Source organism: Stenella coeruleoalba, assembly GCF_951394435.1.
Source record: "Stenella coeruleoalba genome assembly, chromosome: 2".
Lineage (NCBI taxonomy): Eukaryota > Metazoa > Chordata > Mammalia > Artiodactyla > Delphinidae > Stenella > Stenella coeruleoalba.
This window is the reverse complement of record NC_137147.1, coordinates 87,786,075-87,803,247: the sequence shown is the minus strand read 5'-3', so window position 1 is coordinate 87,803,247 and position 17,173 is coordinate 87,786,075. Positions and strand designations below refer to the sequence as shown.

General features: G+C 39.4%; 1 protein-coding gene across 4 annotated transcripts in view; it reads right to left on the bottom strand.

Moving 5' to 3' along the window:
* The window catches only part of BLOC1S6 (biogenesis of lysosomal organelles complex 1 subunit 6), a 49,343-nt gene that overhangs the window by 8,853 nt on the left and 23,317 nt on the right, over positions 1 to 17,173 (bottom strand). For 3 of the 4 annotated variants that reach the window (XM_079912609.1, XM_079912610.1, XM_079912608.1), the window contains one exon: positions 1,989 to 2,130. In XM_079912609.1, the coding sequence (XP_079768735.1) occupies positions 1,989 to 2,130 (142 nt within the window). Of the gene's footprint in view, positions 1 to 1,988; positions 2,131 to 7,768; positions 8,160 to 17,173 lie in introns of those variants that run through there. The other variant, XM_079912607.1, reaches the window with a different exon arrangement.

Sequence of the window (17,173 nt, the reverse complement as noted above, 5' to 3'; positions counted from 1 at the left end):
GAAGAAGTAAAATTGTCTTTGTTCACAGATAACATGATTGCCTATGTGGAAAATCCCAAAGAATCAACAACAAAAACCCAGGAACGAATATGTGAATATAACAAAGTTTCAGGATACAAGGTTAATATACAAAAGTCAGTTGCTTTCCTATATACCAGCAATGAACAATCAGAATTTTAAAAAATACCATTTACAATAACCCGTCAGATGAAATAATCTGGTATAAACCTAACAAAATATGTATAGGATCTATATGCAAAAACTATTAAACTCTAATGAAAGAAATAAGAGATATCTAAGTAATGAAGAGATATTCCGAGTACATGGAATAAAAAACTCAATAGTGCTAAGATATCAATTCTTCCCAACTTGATCTATAGGTTCAAAACAATCTCAATTTAAATCCCAGAAAGTTATTTTGTAGATATCAACAAACTGACTCTAAAATTCACATGGAAAGGCAAAGACCTATAATAACTAAGACACACTGAAGAAGAACAAAGTTGGAAGACGTACATTACCAAATTTCAAGACTTACAGAAACTACAGAAATCAAGACAGCAGGATATTGGTGAAAGAACAGATACACTGATCAATGAGACAGTGTAGAAAGCTCTTTACTAGACCCATATATTTCTCTTTGTTCTTTCTCTGAAGTTTGCTTATCTTTCCTTAACACTCAAGAAGTTTAGTAACTGCTTATTCATCATATTCAACTGTTATAAACAGTAGCTGATTTTACTATCATCATCATCATCACTGTCTAGACGCCTAGGAAGATAAATGGGGTTATTGAAACACTAAATTTTAGCCAATGTCCTCATCAATTAAACTTTCCAATTAAACCTTGATTCCTAACTTCCTATAAATAAAGTGTTACCAGATATGTTTTGTTTGCAGAGTTTCTTACCTTCCTTCAGTCTATCATATATCATTCAAACTCACCCACAAAATCTTTGACTCTTCTGCCATAAGGATTGGCTGGTGTTAAAATACAAGATATACCACACACTGGGGAATAAAAATAATCTTACTTGGAACTAGCAGAAAACTAAGAATGTTACCAGCTTCCGTAACTACAGTAGGGTACTACATGTAGTAGAACACAGTACCACTTTTATATTCATTTATCATCTTCAAACCCAAGGATTATAACATTAGTTACTAATATTTAAAAAACGGACATAGTTGTTGATTATTCCTCTCCTTTTGCCCTAATAAAGGCCTCTGAGACCAGTTTTCAAAGAGTAAGTCTTAGAGCAGCAGTGGTTCATAGCCAGTTTAAAGGTGACCACCACAAAAAAGAAATAATAGGCCAGCTTGGGCAATCCAGAGAGGTCCTGACCCAAGAGGAAGAAGCAGCTCAGGCTGCTGTTTCTGGGTGACAGCTGATAAAATCCGAGTGTATATTTTTGCATATTGATTACACTTTATGGATTCCATTCTTCCTTATCCTGTTCCTCTCTTATTCTCCAATCCTTTATTTAGCTAGTAGAGTTATAAACTAAGAATGAAATGGGTCATCTCCAAAAAAGATAATTAGGGATTTCTGGCAACTCATGTGAACCAGCAATTGAAAACAACTGTGACTCTTACAGAGGCAATTTTGCAGCTCTACTCAGAAACAGGTGTATACCCATTTGCAACATCCCCAAGAGGCGATTCTTTCCTAAAATAGTGGAGAGACACCAAAACTAATCAAAGAGTCTAGATAAGATTTAGGGGTACTTCTCAGAAGAGACCAAACACTCTAGGAGCATTCACTTCACCTTTTACATTTAGATTACTGTGTAATCTAAATTACATGTATACTATGTAATTTAGATTACTCCACTCCCATTTGCTAACACAAAAGACACAGAAATACTCCATTGTATTAAATGTTACAAAATATTATCCCTAATACAGTATATACTTTACTTATACAGTAAATTATGACTATGCCAGAGAAAAAATGAGTGCATCTATGTTTTTTTTTTTCAGCTCACGTGAGTTCCTGGAGAGCTTGTTTTGATCTCTGCAGATCTGGCAAGTAGTGAGAAAGCAAGCCTTCTGCCAGTTGCTCCACAGCTTTGTCTTCTATGGTCAAGTCCTCTATTAACCCTTCATCTGGAGAAGTGTCACTTAAACCTGTCCCCAAGCAAAAAATCAAATTTAGGAAGCTTTTAAACTGACATGGGGTAAGAAAGTAGCAGGGAGGAAGGAAAGGACGCTGGCAGTGGAGTTCAGAGCACACACACAGGATACTATAGGTATCCTTTTTTTTTTTTTAACTTTTACTTCCTGAGCATCCTCTAAAAATCAAGTTATGAGCACTCAAAAAATATTTTAAAGCTACTAGTACAAGGTAAAGTCTAGCTGAAAAGAACGTTAACACACGCAAAATTCCATATGTGTATGTATTTTTCAGGGAAGGAGATTTAGAGTTTTCGATGAATTATTAAAGGAGTCTGAGGCTTAAAAGGAAGGAACAGTTACTGAATGGAAGCAAGAAATTCTTCTTTCCAAAAGCTTGCAGAATTTTTTTTTAATTAATTTATTCATTTTGGGGTATGTTAAGTCTTTGTTGCTGTGCGTGGGCTTTATTTAGTTGCGGTAAATGGGGGCTACTCTTCATTGTGTTGCACAGGCCTCTCACTACGGTGGCCTCTCCCGCTGCAGAGCACGGGATCCAGGCTCACGGGCTTCAGTCATTGTGGCTCGTAGGCTCCAGAGTGCAGGCTCAGTAGCTGTGGCGCAGGGGCCTAGTTGCTCCGCAGCATGTGGGATCTTCCCGGACCAGGGCTCAAACCCGTGTCCCCTGCATTGTCAGGCAGACTTGTAACCACTGCACCACCAGGGAAGCCCCTAGAGATTATATATTTTTTAAATGCAGGGACTTCCCTGGCAGTCCAGTGGTTAAGACTTCACCTTCCAGTGCAGGAGGTGCAGGTTTGATCCCTGGTCAAGGAGCTAAGATCCCACATGCCTCCCGGCCAAAAAAACCAAAAGGTAAAACAGAAGCAATATTGTAATAAATTCAATACAGACTTTAAAAAAATGGTCCACATTAAAAAAAAACTTAAAATTTTTTTAAATAAATGCAATACCTAAAAATATTTTTTTTCAATTCTATGGAAGTAATATGAGTCAACATTTATTTTGCATAGAGCTTGATAGTTACATGTAAAGGGAGGGTTGTTTTGTCATTTGTTAGCAGGAAAGAAATTTTCTAAGAATTTCTCCTCTCTTGAAATTCAGAACCTTAATTTACCATAGAAAATAGTGTATAATAATTGTCTTCTGTGTAAATTTAGATTTGATGCCAGGAACTATTTTATTCCTACCTTTCCTTTGAATAATAACAGTGTAAGCATTGTACCAGGCATTCAAAAATGTCTAACATGAATACCCATCTATCACTACTCCTACCGAGAAAAGTACAAAACAATTTCTAAACAGGGTTCAATGAATGATTTGTAAGATTTTAGAATCACTGGTTTAGAATTAAAAACAAAAAAAGTGAAATGGCCACATTACTAAAATGGTACTCCAAAAGCATTTTTAAACTAATATTAAATTCTGAAACACCTCTTTAATCATAATCTGGTAATAATCCATAACACCAAATTAGATCATTATACAAAATACGTTCATCACAATACATTGCTTATAGCTCATTTCCAAGTATAGTTTTTACCACAGATTTAAATTTTGGCAAGATTGAGGAAAACAACATGCTGTCATATTCAAAATTAGCTTTTAGAGATCAAAATAAATTAGCATGGTTTTTATTTGGATCCTGAGAAACATATGAACAAACTTTGGAATTCTCTAGATTGCAAGGCAATATTCAAACAAGTAAGAGCTAACTAGAAACTGAAGCACTCCACAAGTGAAATAAAAATATAGTGGGAAAAGTGAAGCATTTACAGATATTGCCATTGATGTTTCATCAGATGGGAAGTGAATAAAATATATCATTAATGTTATATATATTATATTATTATGATTAATGTCATTGCTAAAGGCTTGATTACAATAACAGTGCAAACAGCAGCAACTCTCTTTAAAAAATATAGAAGGGGGCTTCCTTGGTGGCGCAGTAGTTGAGAGTCCGCCTGCCGGGTTCGTGCCCCAGTCCAGGAAGATCCCACATGTCACGGAGCGGCTGGACCCGTGAGCCATGGCCGCTGAGCCTGCGCGTCCGGAGCCTGTGCTCTGCAACAGGAGAGGCCACAGCAGTGAGAGGCCCGCATACCGCAAAAAAATAAAAATAAAAAAAAAATAAAAATAAAAAAATAAAAAATATAGAAGGGCTTCCCTGGCGGCGCAGTGGTTAAGAATCCACCAATGTAGGGGACACGGGTTCGAGCCCTGGTCTGAGAAGATCCCACATGCCGCGGAGCAACTAAGCCCAGGCACCACAACTACTGAACCTGTGCTCTGGAGCCCGCAAGCCACAACTACTGAGCCCACACGCCTAGGGCCCACGCTCCGCAACAAAGAAAAGCTACCGCAATGAGAAGCCCACGCCGTGCAACAAACAGTAGCCCCTGCTCACCGCAACTAGAGAAAGCCCACACACAGCAACGAAGACGTGACACAGACAAAAATAAATTTTAAAAATTTAAATATATATATATACTTAAAATATATATATTTAAATATATATATACATAGATATGTATACATATATATACATGTATATACATATGTATATACATATACATATATATACATAGAAAACATAAGTATTACAGACAAACAGAAACAACCAAATAAGGATATTTCAACTTTAAGGAATAACAACCAATACGCCTTCCTTAAACTATATATACATTTTAACTCACACCAACCCCCTTACCCTGCCCCAGTCTTCTGGTTAAATTATTGGAAGAGTTGAAGTTTCTCATGTTTTTACACACATTTATTCACTAAGTTCAAGGTACTTTATTGTGGGAGACAAGAAACATTTGCTGCACATACATTTTATGTACTAGTTTTTGAGGTTACAACAATAAATTAGGCAAGTCCCCATCCCTGAAAAAGCTCAATACAGGGGAATCAGAGAATGTGAGAAGTGCCATAGATTAGAGAAATCACTTTCATCAGGGATATCAGGGAATAATTCCTAAAGGAGGTGTGGTGGGCATTTGAGCTGAAGCTTGAATGGATAGAATATTCATTCCTTTCTTTTTTCTTTTTAACTGTTACTCATTGTAAAAACTTAAAATACAAAAGAAGGGGGTATAACCTGAAAAGTAAAAATACTCCTCACTACCTTACTCCACAGAGAGTCACTCTGGAGTTTCTTACATAGCCTTCAAGAAATTGTCTTTGCATACACATGGTTAAACCCTGTTTTTATCACAAATGAAATCTTGTTTATACTGTTCTACAAGTTTTCTCATAAATATATATCTCAGATATGGTCAACATGTATGAATCTACTCCATTCTTTTTAACAGAATTCTACCACATTTTGTTTAACCAGTTCCCTATCGTTATGAACTAAAGTGTGTCCTTCCCCCAAAATTCACATGTTGAAGCCCTAACCTCCAATGTAATGGTATCTGGAGGTGGGGGTCTTTGGGAAATAATTAAGTTTAGATGAGGTCTGAGTGTAGGGTCCCCATGATGGGATTATTGACCTTAAAAGAAGAGGAAGAGAGACCAGAACTCTCTCCTTCCACCATGTGAGGACACAGTGGAAGGCAGCCATCTGCAAGATCAGAAGAGGGTCCTAACCAGGAACATATTTTGCCCACACCTAGACCTTGGGCTTCACAGCCTCCAGAACTTCAAGGAATAAATGTCTGTTGTTTAAGCCACCAGCCTATGTTATTTTATTATAGCAGCCCGAGTAGACTAAGACAAAGAAAATAAGACACCTATTCCACTTTTTGCTTTTTCAAACAATGTTGCAGTGAGCTTCCTTGCTTGTCTTTGCATATTCATATCAGTTTCTATAGAATAAATTCTTATAAATAGATTAATGGAACAAGGTGTTTATGCATTTTTTAATAGACACTGCAGGGACTTCCCTGGTGGCAAAGTGGTTAAGAATCTGCCTGCCAATGCAGGGGACACAGGTTCCATCCCTGGTCCGGGAGGATCCCACATGCCATGGAGCAACTAAGCCCATGCGCCACAGCTACTGAGCCTGCACTCTAGAGCCCGTGAGCCACAACTACTGAGCCCACGTGCCACAACTAGCCCACATGCCTAGAGCCCGTGCTCTGCAACAAGAGAAGCCACTGCAATGAAGAAGCCCGCGCGCAGCAACGAAGACCCAACGCAGCCAAAAGTAAATAAAATAAATTTATAAAAAAAAATAGACATTGCAAAACTGCTTTCCTAAGAGATGTCACCAATTTACACTTCCATCAGCAACCTATGAGGGCTACTATTTCCAAATGGGTAAGAATTCTAAGGCAGGAGAGGAAGGGATGCAATATGGGTAAAGGAAGCAGCATGAGGAAAGGTGGGAATATAGGATGGCTCTGGAAAGAGAGGTTAGTTTGGGGTGTCTGGAGCATGAGACATATGCAGTAGTGAGCTCTAAGACCATGTGGCCAGCCTATGAGGACCCTTGAACGAGAAGATAATGTGTTTGGCCCTTAATTTAGTAAGGAACCATTTAAGGTTTCCAAGCAAGGAAATGGCATGATGGGAGCTTTATCTTGGGGCAGTGACGTGACAGTGGGATAGATGGAATGAATAAGAGACTGGAGGTGGACTAGCCTTACAACTGTTGTTGTAAAGGTGAAAATGCAAAGAGGAGATGGAAATTGTACAGTAGAATCCCCTGGACTAAACAGAGGTAGGAGGCAAGTGGAGGAAAGAGACAAGAGTAATGTCAAAGTTTCAAGTGATAGTGACTTGGCACCATTAATAGGATCAGACATCTACTTTTATTTATGTACATGCTGTGTGTGAGATTAGTGCAAAATAACCATGTCAGAGTACCCAACAAGCAGATGGAGGAGCAAGCAGAGAGAGACCCAACCTGCACTTACATACAAGGAAGTGATATTTACAGAAGCAACTTTGGAAGGTGTGAAGAGAGGGAAGTCACTGAGGAAAAGCACCACCAAGAAAGGGCTGAGAGCGCTATTTTGGGGTAACCCCTATATTTCTGGAACAGGAAGTACAAGTAAAGGTACATCCAAAGTCCTGAAGCCTTTCTCACCTAGGGTTCCTCATCTGAACCGCAGAACACAGAAACTGCTTTGAGTGACTACCTTCTCAATTCTCCCTAGGATAGTACAAAGATAGTATCATTATGGATGCAGAAGTCATTCATTACATTCAATAGATGCCCTAGGCCATTAGGGTTTAAATCTCTCCTCGAACTCGGGCTGAGAAAGACTGCTGGAAGAAGGACGCAGTAAGGTCAAAACGCAAGATAATCATTTCATGAGTGAGTGTGCAATATTACTGGATACATCAATTCTCTGAATTACAAACCAATCATCCTTCTGGTAAATTCATCCTCAACCACTAACGTGTAACAAATAGCCAACAGTGTGCTGGAGTCAATACACAAACTCAGAATGCCTTCACCATCAACCCCCACCAACAGCACCCCAAACCCCGCTTCCCCCCAGATCTCGTTTCCTGCCTCCTCCTCTGGCCAGGAGAGCCGGCAAGGTTCCCTAGTTCAGCGCTGGGCACAGAGCCTCGGGGCGGCAGCTGCCGAAAGCATCTTACTCCCGCGGGGCGGCCCGGAGACCCACCCACTCGGGTGCCGCCCGCCCGCCCCGCCCCGCCCCACAGCACGTACCCGGCGTCGGGCCCCCGGACTCCAGGCCGTGGGGTGGCCCTGCCAGGACCCCGTCCAGGGAAGGCGGCCCAGGGACACTCATGTCCCTCCCGCTGGGAACAGGGAAGGGGCAGTAGTACAGACTGTCAGGTACAGTAAGGAAGCACCGAACGCGTACAGAGCCCACCGGGACAGAAGCGACGGTCGCACCCGGAAGTGACGGAAGCGGAAAAACAGCTCGGGGCACGTGACCGAGGGTCCGCCTTCCCGCTTTTTGCCTCCTCCATCCACCCACCCACCGCGCTTCGGGGGTTCCGGGCGGACGTCCTAGTCTGGTTGGTCGGTGTCAGTAGAGTCAGCTGGGCGGGGCTCACATCCCTGCCTCGGATGGTGGTGGGGGGATGGAAGGGGCGGTGACGGGAAGGCGCAGCTTTTCAGTTTTGTGTCCTTGTTAAGGAAACACCTTAGGAAGAAGGACTGCGTGCTTTCCCTGAGATTTGGACCCATAAAAAATTCAGTGTTTAGGTCTCTTCAGCTTTGCTAATTGGGGGTCTGCCAGGATTCGTCTCTCCTCTTGTTGATTGTATGCCCTCCTTACCTTAGACCCTCTTAGACTGTAATAGTGGCCTCCTAATGTTGCACCCCAAAATTGCCTGTCCAAACGATTTTTTCTATGTTGCAGGCAAAGCTGTTTTCAAAAAAATTGAGAATTTATCTCTAACCTCAAAAACTTGCACCTGCTCCCCATTGCCCTTATCAGTGCACTTGTACCCCTTCCTCTTTTGGCCTTCTTTCCTCTCAAGATTAGCTGCTCCTCACTACCTGTGGTAAGCAGAATAATGCCCCCAACAAAGATATCCACAGACTTCACCCCCAGAACCTGTGAATAGGCTGTTTCACTGCAAAAGCGTAATTAAGGTTGCTAGGCCCATGACTGTAAAATAGATTACCCGGAGTTACTGAGTGGGACTAACATAATCACAAGGGCCTTCAAACTGGGAAAGGGCGGCACAAGAAGAGTCAGGAGGGAGATGTGACTATGAAGAACGACTAGAGCAATGCAACATTGCTGGCTTCGAAAATAGAGGAAGAGGGTTACCAGTGACCTCTAGAAGCTAGAAAACACAAGGAAATGGATTCACCACTAGAGCCTCTAGAATGGAACTCAGCCCTGCCAACACCTCAATTTTATCCCAGTGAGAGCTGTATTGCACTTCTGACCTACTGAACTCGAAGATAACATACAAATTTGTATTGCTTTAAGTCTGTGGTTATCTGTTACTACTTAAATAGGAAAATAATGTACTACCCTTCAAACATCCTTTGAGAACTATGCCCTTTCATGCCTGGAATATTTTATTCTTTTCAAAGTCCTACTCATCTTTCAAGGCTCGGCCTAAATAATACCTTTACTTTGAAATCATTCACAGTCCTGCCTCCCCTTTCAACTCTCAGAAAGTAATAACCTTTTCCCAACTACAAAGCATCCTCCTGCTATTTAGCACTTAATCCATTCTTGTATTCGTTACTTCTCTTTCTCTATCAAACTGCAAACTCCAAACAGAAATTCTTATTCACAGAAAACCATAATAGGTTCTCAATGAGTATTTGCTGAATGAGGTATTGATTTTCGAGCCCCAAATTCCAAGTATCTATAATCTCCAAAGTCTGAATCACACAAGATGGCACCTGATAAATGCCTGGTAACCTTAGCTGATTGTTAGTATTATCTCCTAACTAGATACTAAGACCTTCTGGAATAGACCCTTGTTCTACAGGTGGTCTGTAACCTCTTTATCTCTTAGCACAGTATTAAGCATATTACTTGGACTTTTAAATACTGGTTATTTAAATTTAATGGATGAAATTAATTGAACATTAAAATGTTAAGCAAAAAAGAACACTTAAAAGAATGAATGTTCTTGTAAAGCATTTTAACTTTACTTAATGTGACAAAAATGAATCGGCCAAATAGACAAGGAGGACTTTCTGCCAGACCCACATTGCTTTTCTCTTTCTCCTTTTCCTTCTTTACCCCCACAGATTTCAGCTCAGTGCATCAAGTGCTTGTTGAGGGCACTCTGTATTCCAGCCTCCATTAATCAAATACTGTGCACCTAGCACTGCATGTGACACAAAGCTCAAAATCAAAAGGTTAGAATTTGATGCCAAGGAAGTAAACACAGTTTGTTGAGTTATATATTTCTTTTGAAATGCCTTTCATTTCCCCATTGGTAGTCGCCATTCTCTTTTATGCACCAAAGTTATAACCCACTTCAAATAGCTGAGTACCTAAGACGGGACTAGGCACCGTAGGGTGTTTAAAAAAAAAAACAAGGGTAAAAATGCTTGTTCCTGTCCACCAGGAATTTATATTCTACCAATTATACACAGTAGAATTAGAGAGTTTGACAGTAAAGTACTAAATTATGTGGAACAGACCTAGAAGAATATAAATACGTAATGATGTCATATTGGTTTCCTATTGCTGCTGTAACACATGACCAAAGACTTGCTTAACACTACACAAATTTCTTACCTTACAGTTCTGGAGGTCAAATGTCCAAAATCAGTCTCTGTGGGCTAAAATCAAGGTGTCGCCAAGGTTGGTTACTTCTGGAGGCTCTGAGTAAGAATCCTCTGCCTTGCCTTGTTTAGCTTCTAGAGAGCAGCCGCATTACTTGGCTCACGGCCTCACATCACATTGCCTTTTCTCCCTCTACTACCATTGTTGCATCATCTCCTCTCCTATCCTGGCCTCTTTCTCATAGGACCCTTGTGATTACACTGAGCTCACCAGCATAACCCAGGATAATCGCCCCATCTCATAGTCCTTAATTTAACCACATCAGCAAAGTTCCTTTTGCCATGTAAGGTAATATTCACAGATTCTGGGGAATTGAAAGTGGACACCTTTGCAGGGGGCATTATTCAACCAGCCACAGGTGTGCAGTTGTGTAGTGCATGATTGGGAAGTGACTAGAGAAATTTTAAAAACCTAATAGAGGAAATTAGCTGTACCTTGAAGGACAGGTCAATGTAATATGTGGACAAAAACTAGTAAAGGCTTCCAACAGGAAAAACAAAGACACCATAAGTAGCAAAAGTATACTTCAGACTCAAGGACCTCGAGGTGCTGTCTTTTGGGGAAGACAAGAATAACATAGATTAAATGGTTAGTAAAAGAACCTAATGGAGAAAATTGTTGTATAATCTTTTAGAGCAAAAGAACTTACAATGACAAAAGATAACACAAAATGTAGTCATATAGCTCTGGAGAAGTTAGTCCAAAGAAATGATAGTCAGAAAGAGCTAAATGCTGTATATATTCATAGCAAAAGGAAACTAAGTCCATTGGATTTCAAGAAACTTAAAATCCAAAAGAGGGAGAGCAAATCTTATGCAATAAGTACACAAACCCTTTTATCCATTTTTCAGTTTTTTCTGTTTTCCTTAAATTTTCCTACATTAGTTTTGCTAACAAAAGGGGAGTCGGTAGGTAGCAGATTCAAGTAAAGAAATAAACATGTTAATACATGAATATTTTCTATTCCTTCTGTTGATCAGGTGTCCTATATTTAGAATGTGCTAAGATTTGATAAAAAAATCTATCCCAGTTTGACCTCATTCTCTCACAGGATTTGCTTGTCCCTTCCCCTCATCTCTCTCCATCCTTTTCCAAAAATAAAAGAAAGAATGGGGGTAGGGAGAGAAAAAGATTTGAGCAAGAAAGATGCAGGGACCAGGGGCTGCAGAGAAAAGGGATGGAAAAGGGGAAAATATACAGGAGAAAGATGTTACAGCCCATGACCTTATCCTTCTAGTGGATTAAAGTGTTGAAAATTTGAAAACATTCATATAGGGTGATGTGCTTGCAAAAAAATAAAAAGGAAAGAAGGGAACTGAAGGTAGAAAACGAAAGAAGTTGGGGTATTAAAAAATAACAGTTTACTATTTGTCTGTGGTTAACCAACCCGAAAAGGTGTCTCAGCAGTTTTAACCACTTTTCTTACATTTACATGAGAAATATTCTTTCACATTAGCAAAGTACTAAAATTCTTCCACCCTATGCAACTCTACTACATTTCCATCATTCCTTTCTTGCATTATCTAAAAAACATATCCTTCCATGGATTATTTCACCAACACATTCTCCTACCCTTGCCACCAAAAAGTTTGTAAAATATACGCAGTGGTCAAAAGCAACAGCTTTTGACATTTTAAAATAGACTTTTTTTTTTAGGTGTGTTAGTTTCTGATTTATAACAAAGTGAATCAGCTATACATATACATATATAGAGAGAGCCTTTTTTTAAGAGCAGTTTTAGGTTCACAGCAAAATTAAGAGGAAGGTACAAAGACACCTTGTACTGTCATGCATTATCAGGTCGTCCCCCACCAGAGTGCTACATTTGTTACAACTGATAAACCTACATTAATACATCATTATCCCCCAAAATTGATAGTTTACATTAGGGTTCACTCTTCATGTTGTATATTCTATGAAACTGGACGAGTATAATGACACGTATCCACCACCATAGTATCATGCAGAGTAGCCTCACTGCCCTAAAAATCCTCTGTGCACTGCCCATTCATCTCTCCCTCTGCTCTAATCCCAGGCAATCACTGATCTTTTTACTCTATAGTTTTGCCTTTTCCAGAATGTCATGTATTTGGAATCATATAGTATGTAGCCTTTTCAGATTGCTTTCACTTAGCAATATGCATTTAAGGTTCCTCCATGTCTTTTCGTGGATGGATGGCTCATTTTGTTTTTGGCATAGAGTAATAATCCATTGTCTGGATGTACCACAGTTTATTTATTTTTTCACTACTGAAGGACATCATTGCTGCTTCCAAGTTTTGGCAATTATGACTAAAGCTGCTGTACACATCCAGGTGCAGGTTTTTGTGCATACATAAGTTTTCAATGCCTTCAGGTAAATACCAAGGAGCAGTCTCTGCATCCAGGGGGATATAGAGAGATCTGATGGGCTAGTGTGGGTCATATGTAACAGAAAGAGGCAAAGCCCCTTGATTGACAGTCCTGCTAGGAGTTACAGAAAGGCACAGGTGTAGTTCCTTAAAGGAAAATCAGAGTCATGTTACCAAAATGAGAAAGGAATTTGGCCCAACCAAAGCAATAGATATCAACTATATCAGTTATGAGATTTTAGTCAAGTCACTTAATCTCTGTTTTTTTTCCCATAAGTAAAAGAGACAGGGAGATAATACCAGACCCATTACTTGACATATTTCTTGTGAGAATTAAACACTCAGTAAGACATATGAAAAGGATCTGTAAGCTGTGAAGCACTATTACAAATAATAGCGGTCCCTATCTGGCACGTATTACATGCCAGAAGAAACAGTATTATTTCTGTTATTAGTGCCTCGTTTATGTCAAATGACAAAACTAGAACAATTCAGTAATGAGTTTGATGTCCTTTATTTAAAGGAAAACAATCCATGGATTGGGGGAGTAAGAGCCTTTTGTACAGAGGGATTTAGAGCAAGAGTGAGTTTTATAGAACATTAGAAGAGGCAATGTTGCACAGCAAAGGAAACCATAAACAAAACGACAACCCACAAAATGGGAGAAAATATTTGCAAACGATGTGACCAACGAGGGCTTAATTTGCAATTGCAATTGACATAAACACACTACTATATATAAAATAGATAACTAATAAGGACCTACTGTATAGCACAGGGAAATCTACTCAATACTCTGTAATAGCCTATATGGGAAAAGAATCTAAAAAAGAGTGGATATATGTATATGTATAATTGATTCACTTTGCTGCACACCTGAAACTAATACAACATTGTAAATCAACTATACTCCAATAAAATTTTTTTAAAAAAAGATACATGCACCCCAATGTTCATAGTGGCCCTACTTACGTTAGACAAGACATGGAGGCAACCTAAGTGTCCATCTACAGAGGAATGGATAAAGAAGATGTGGTACATATATACAATGGAATATTACTCAACCATAAAAAAGAATGAAATAATGCCATCTGCAGCAACATGGATGGACCTAGAGACTGTCATACTGAGTGAAGTAAGTCAGACAGAGAAAGACAAATATTATACGATATCACTTATATGTGAAATCTAAAAAACAGTACAAATGAAATTATTTACAAAACAGAAATAGACTCACAGACATAGGAAACAAACTTATGGTTACCCAAGGGGAAGGGGGAGGAGGGATAAACTGGAAGTATGGGATTAACAGATGTACAATACCATCTATAAAACAGATAAACAAGGATTTACTGTATAGTACAGGGAACTATACTTAATATCTTGTAATAAACTATAATAGAAAAGAATCAAAAAAGGAATATAGATATATATATATAAAACCAAATCACTTTGCTGTACACCTGAAACTAATACAATGTTGTAAATCAACTATACTTCAAAACAAAAAAATTTACAAATAAAAAAAATAAAGAAGAGGCAATGTGGAAACAGGGCATGATTGGCTAGAAAGTTGGGACTTCCTTGTAAGGCCAGCAGGTCCTATTTTCTAGGATAAGGTAAGCTAGCTAAGGCTGAGTTGGAGGATCGCGAGCAGTATACGTTAGGATTCCTCGACAGGTGTTTCTGTAAGTGTAGGCTGACTTAGGTTTTGTTATGTGACATGGGCCAGGCCACTGCGGTGGCTTCCATTTTGTGGGTCCCCATATACAAATTAACTTTATCAGTTACATATATTCACCAACCTTAATTTGGTTTCTTAAATAGGTTTTAGGTTTCTGAAGTAACCCTTCAACTGTTATTTAGCTTCTTAAGTAGACTTCCATGGTGAGATAAGAGAGACTAAATGAATTAAGTAAGTATCAGAGGGTTCGGCAATTACGTTTTATTACAAACTCACTTCTTTTGTACAAGTCGATGTTATACAATAAGGTAGCTTTTTAGGGGTAAATCTCCACTGGCTAAGCTGGCAACTGAAGTTCCAGACTTGCAGAGTGAGATGATTGAGTCTTGAAGTATAGAGATCACTACCAACACCCATGGCTTTCTTTACCATCAATACCACTGTCGATAGTCTGCTTCTATGGCGGGGGGGGGGGGGGGTGGTGGTGGTGGTGGCAGGGAACGAGGTGTCTTATTTTCTTCTTCTTTTTAGCATTATGATGTCTGACTCATGATGTTATTCATGAGTAAAGGAATATTCATAATATTGAGTGGTAATCATTTTAAATATCATCATTGCTTCTGGACTATTAGTAAACCTAGTGGTGAAAATTTTATTCATTGAAGAACTTTACATCTTAAAATTCTCTTTTAATATACTTATATTGGTTCAAAAGACAATGATTCTTCCACTTTGGGGTTTTCACAAAATTCATTTATTATCTTAGTGTGTAGATATCAAAGTGGCCACCAACCATTACTGCTTTATTCTCTTTCTATGTGATGCAGAAAGTGGGATTATCAGCGACTATAGGCAGCATAAATTATTCCAGTGCTCAGCTTTCTTTTTAGGATAGATTTATTTAAATTAGCTAGGATATATTAATCTTGCTTAATTCAAAATTGCTAAAAGTAGTACATACATTAGCTTTCCAAAATAATCCTTATTTGTTACTATAAATGTTCAAGATCTTCAAAGTATTTCTGTTGCTAAACAAGAATAATTTCCAAAGATCCTTCAGACCAGATGGTGAAATGAATATAAAAATTCAATTTCTTGTAATATGAGGTCAATAATACAGAAAGTTCAGAGTCTCCAATTCCTTTTTCAATTTAAAAATTCCAGTGGATCAACTTATTTTTTAAATTATTGCTCTAGTCTTTGGGCTTCCTGTAAAATTCTTGTCAGCATCTTTTGAATTACTTTATGAAAGTGCTGTCTTTACAATTAATTATTTACTTATCTTCATCCAAAGTAATTTTTCTAAACTGCTCACTTAATTTACTAATGAAAGAGCACATTTAAAAGCATTAATTTTTATTAACAGCTAAAGATTTCAAAATGTCATTTTTCCTTTTAAGATTTCATAAAAGTCTTTATTATGTGTTTCCAGGAGAAAAATACACTCATTTAATTTACTTAGAGATAAATACAATCCCTCTATATTTCATCATTAACCTAGTACAACTAATTCCTTAATGTCAGTGACTATGCAGGATTTTTCCAGCCCTGGTGGCCCTCAGACCCACTCCTCACCTTTCCCTGTTCTGCTCTGTATTGCAGGTGCCCATGTTCTCTGGCCCCTGTGTCAGCTGGCTTCCAGATGGGTTTGGCGAATGGGGGGTACTGATGGAGACTGGAGGCTGGGATACTGAGAGATTGGAAGGAGAGAGGAAAGAAGAAATCAGGGTCTTTGTCCCTCCTTCCTCTCTGCCTCAGGAGACAACTGAAGCAGCAACTGGCTCTCCTGTCTGGTCCTAGCTCCCCACTGGGGAGTCCTACCAGGATTCCAGCTTTGTCGGGTATGCCAGTCACGGTCCAGTCAGGAGAGAAAACACCAAGTAATGTGAATGGAGAAGGTTTAATATAAAGAATTATTCACTATAATAGACACTGGAGTAATGCAGGACTGGCCAGTAGGAAATGAAGAGAAATCTAAACAACACAATACTAGCAAATATAAGGAGCAGTTACAACTCTGGGGCTCAGAGAGAGCAAGTATGATCCACCCCCGGCTCACCAAGACTAAGATCCAGATCTTGCTGGAGACAGAATAGCTATGGCTCACTGGATGGTGGAGAAGCTTGCTACGGCACCACACCAGCAGAACTTGCTGAGATACTGAGGGAGGCCAGCTACAGGGAGATGCCCCACCTCGTAACTGCAAAGCCGTTCTAGGGGACACTAGAAGAAACTACCCACAGGGAGGTACCGTGTGCTATTGGCACACAGTAGCAGGTAGTGCAGAAACTGCGTGCACTGCAGGAGCCGGGAGCTGTAGAGGCAGCATACACTTCAGGAGCACCAGTGAGAGAAGCACATGGGAATCAAGAAGAGAGAGGAAAAAACCCTCCTCCTGCAATGTCTCTCCAGCACCTCCTACTGACAAAGCTTAATATCATGCCAACTGACAAAGGAGAAACACTCGGAGGGAGAAATATTTACAAGGCCTGTATTACTTTGCTACGGCTGCATAACGTATTACAAACTCAGTAATTTAAACAGCACAGATGTATTATCTCACAGCTTCTGTGGGCTAGGGGTCTGGCACATTTTGTCTAGGTTCTCTGCTCAGGGTCTCATAAGGCTGAAATCAAAGTGTCAGCTGGCTGCATCCTCATCTCGAGGCTCAAGGAGGAAGTGATCATTTAGGTTGTTTCAATAATTCAGTCCCTTGCACGTGTAGGACTTGAAGTCCTTATTTTTTTGTTGGCTGTCGACTGAGGACCACTCTCAACAAATAGAGGCTGCGCTTGCCCTGTCAC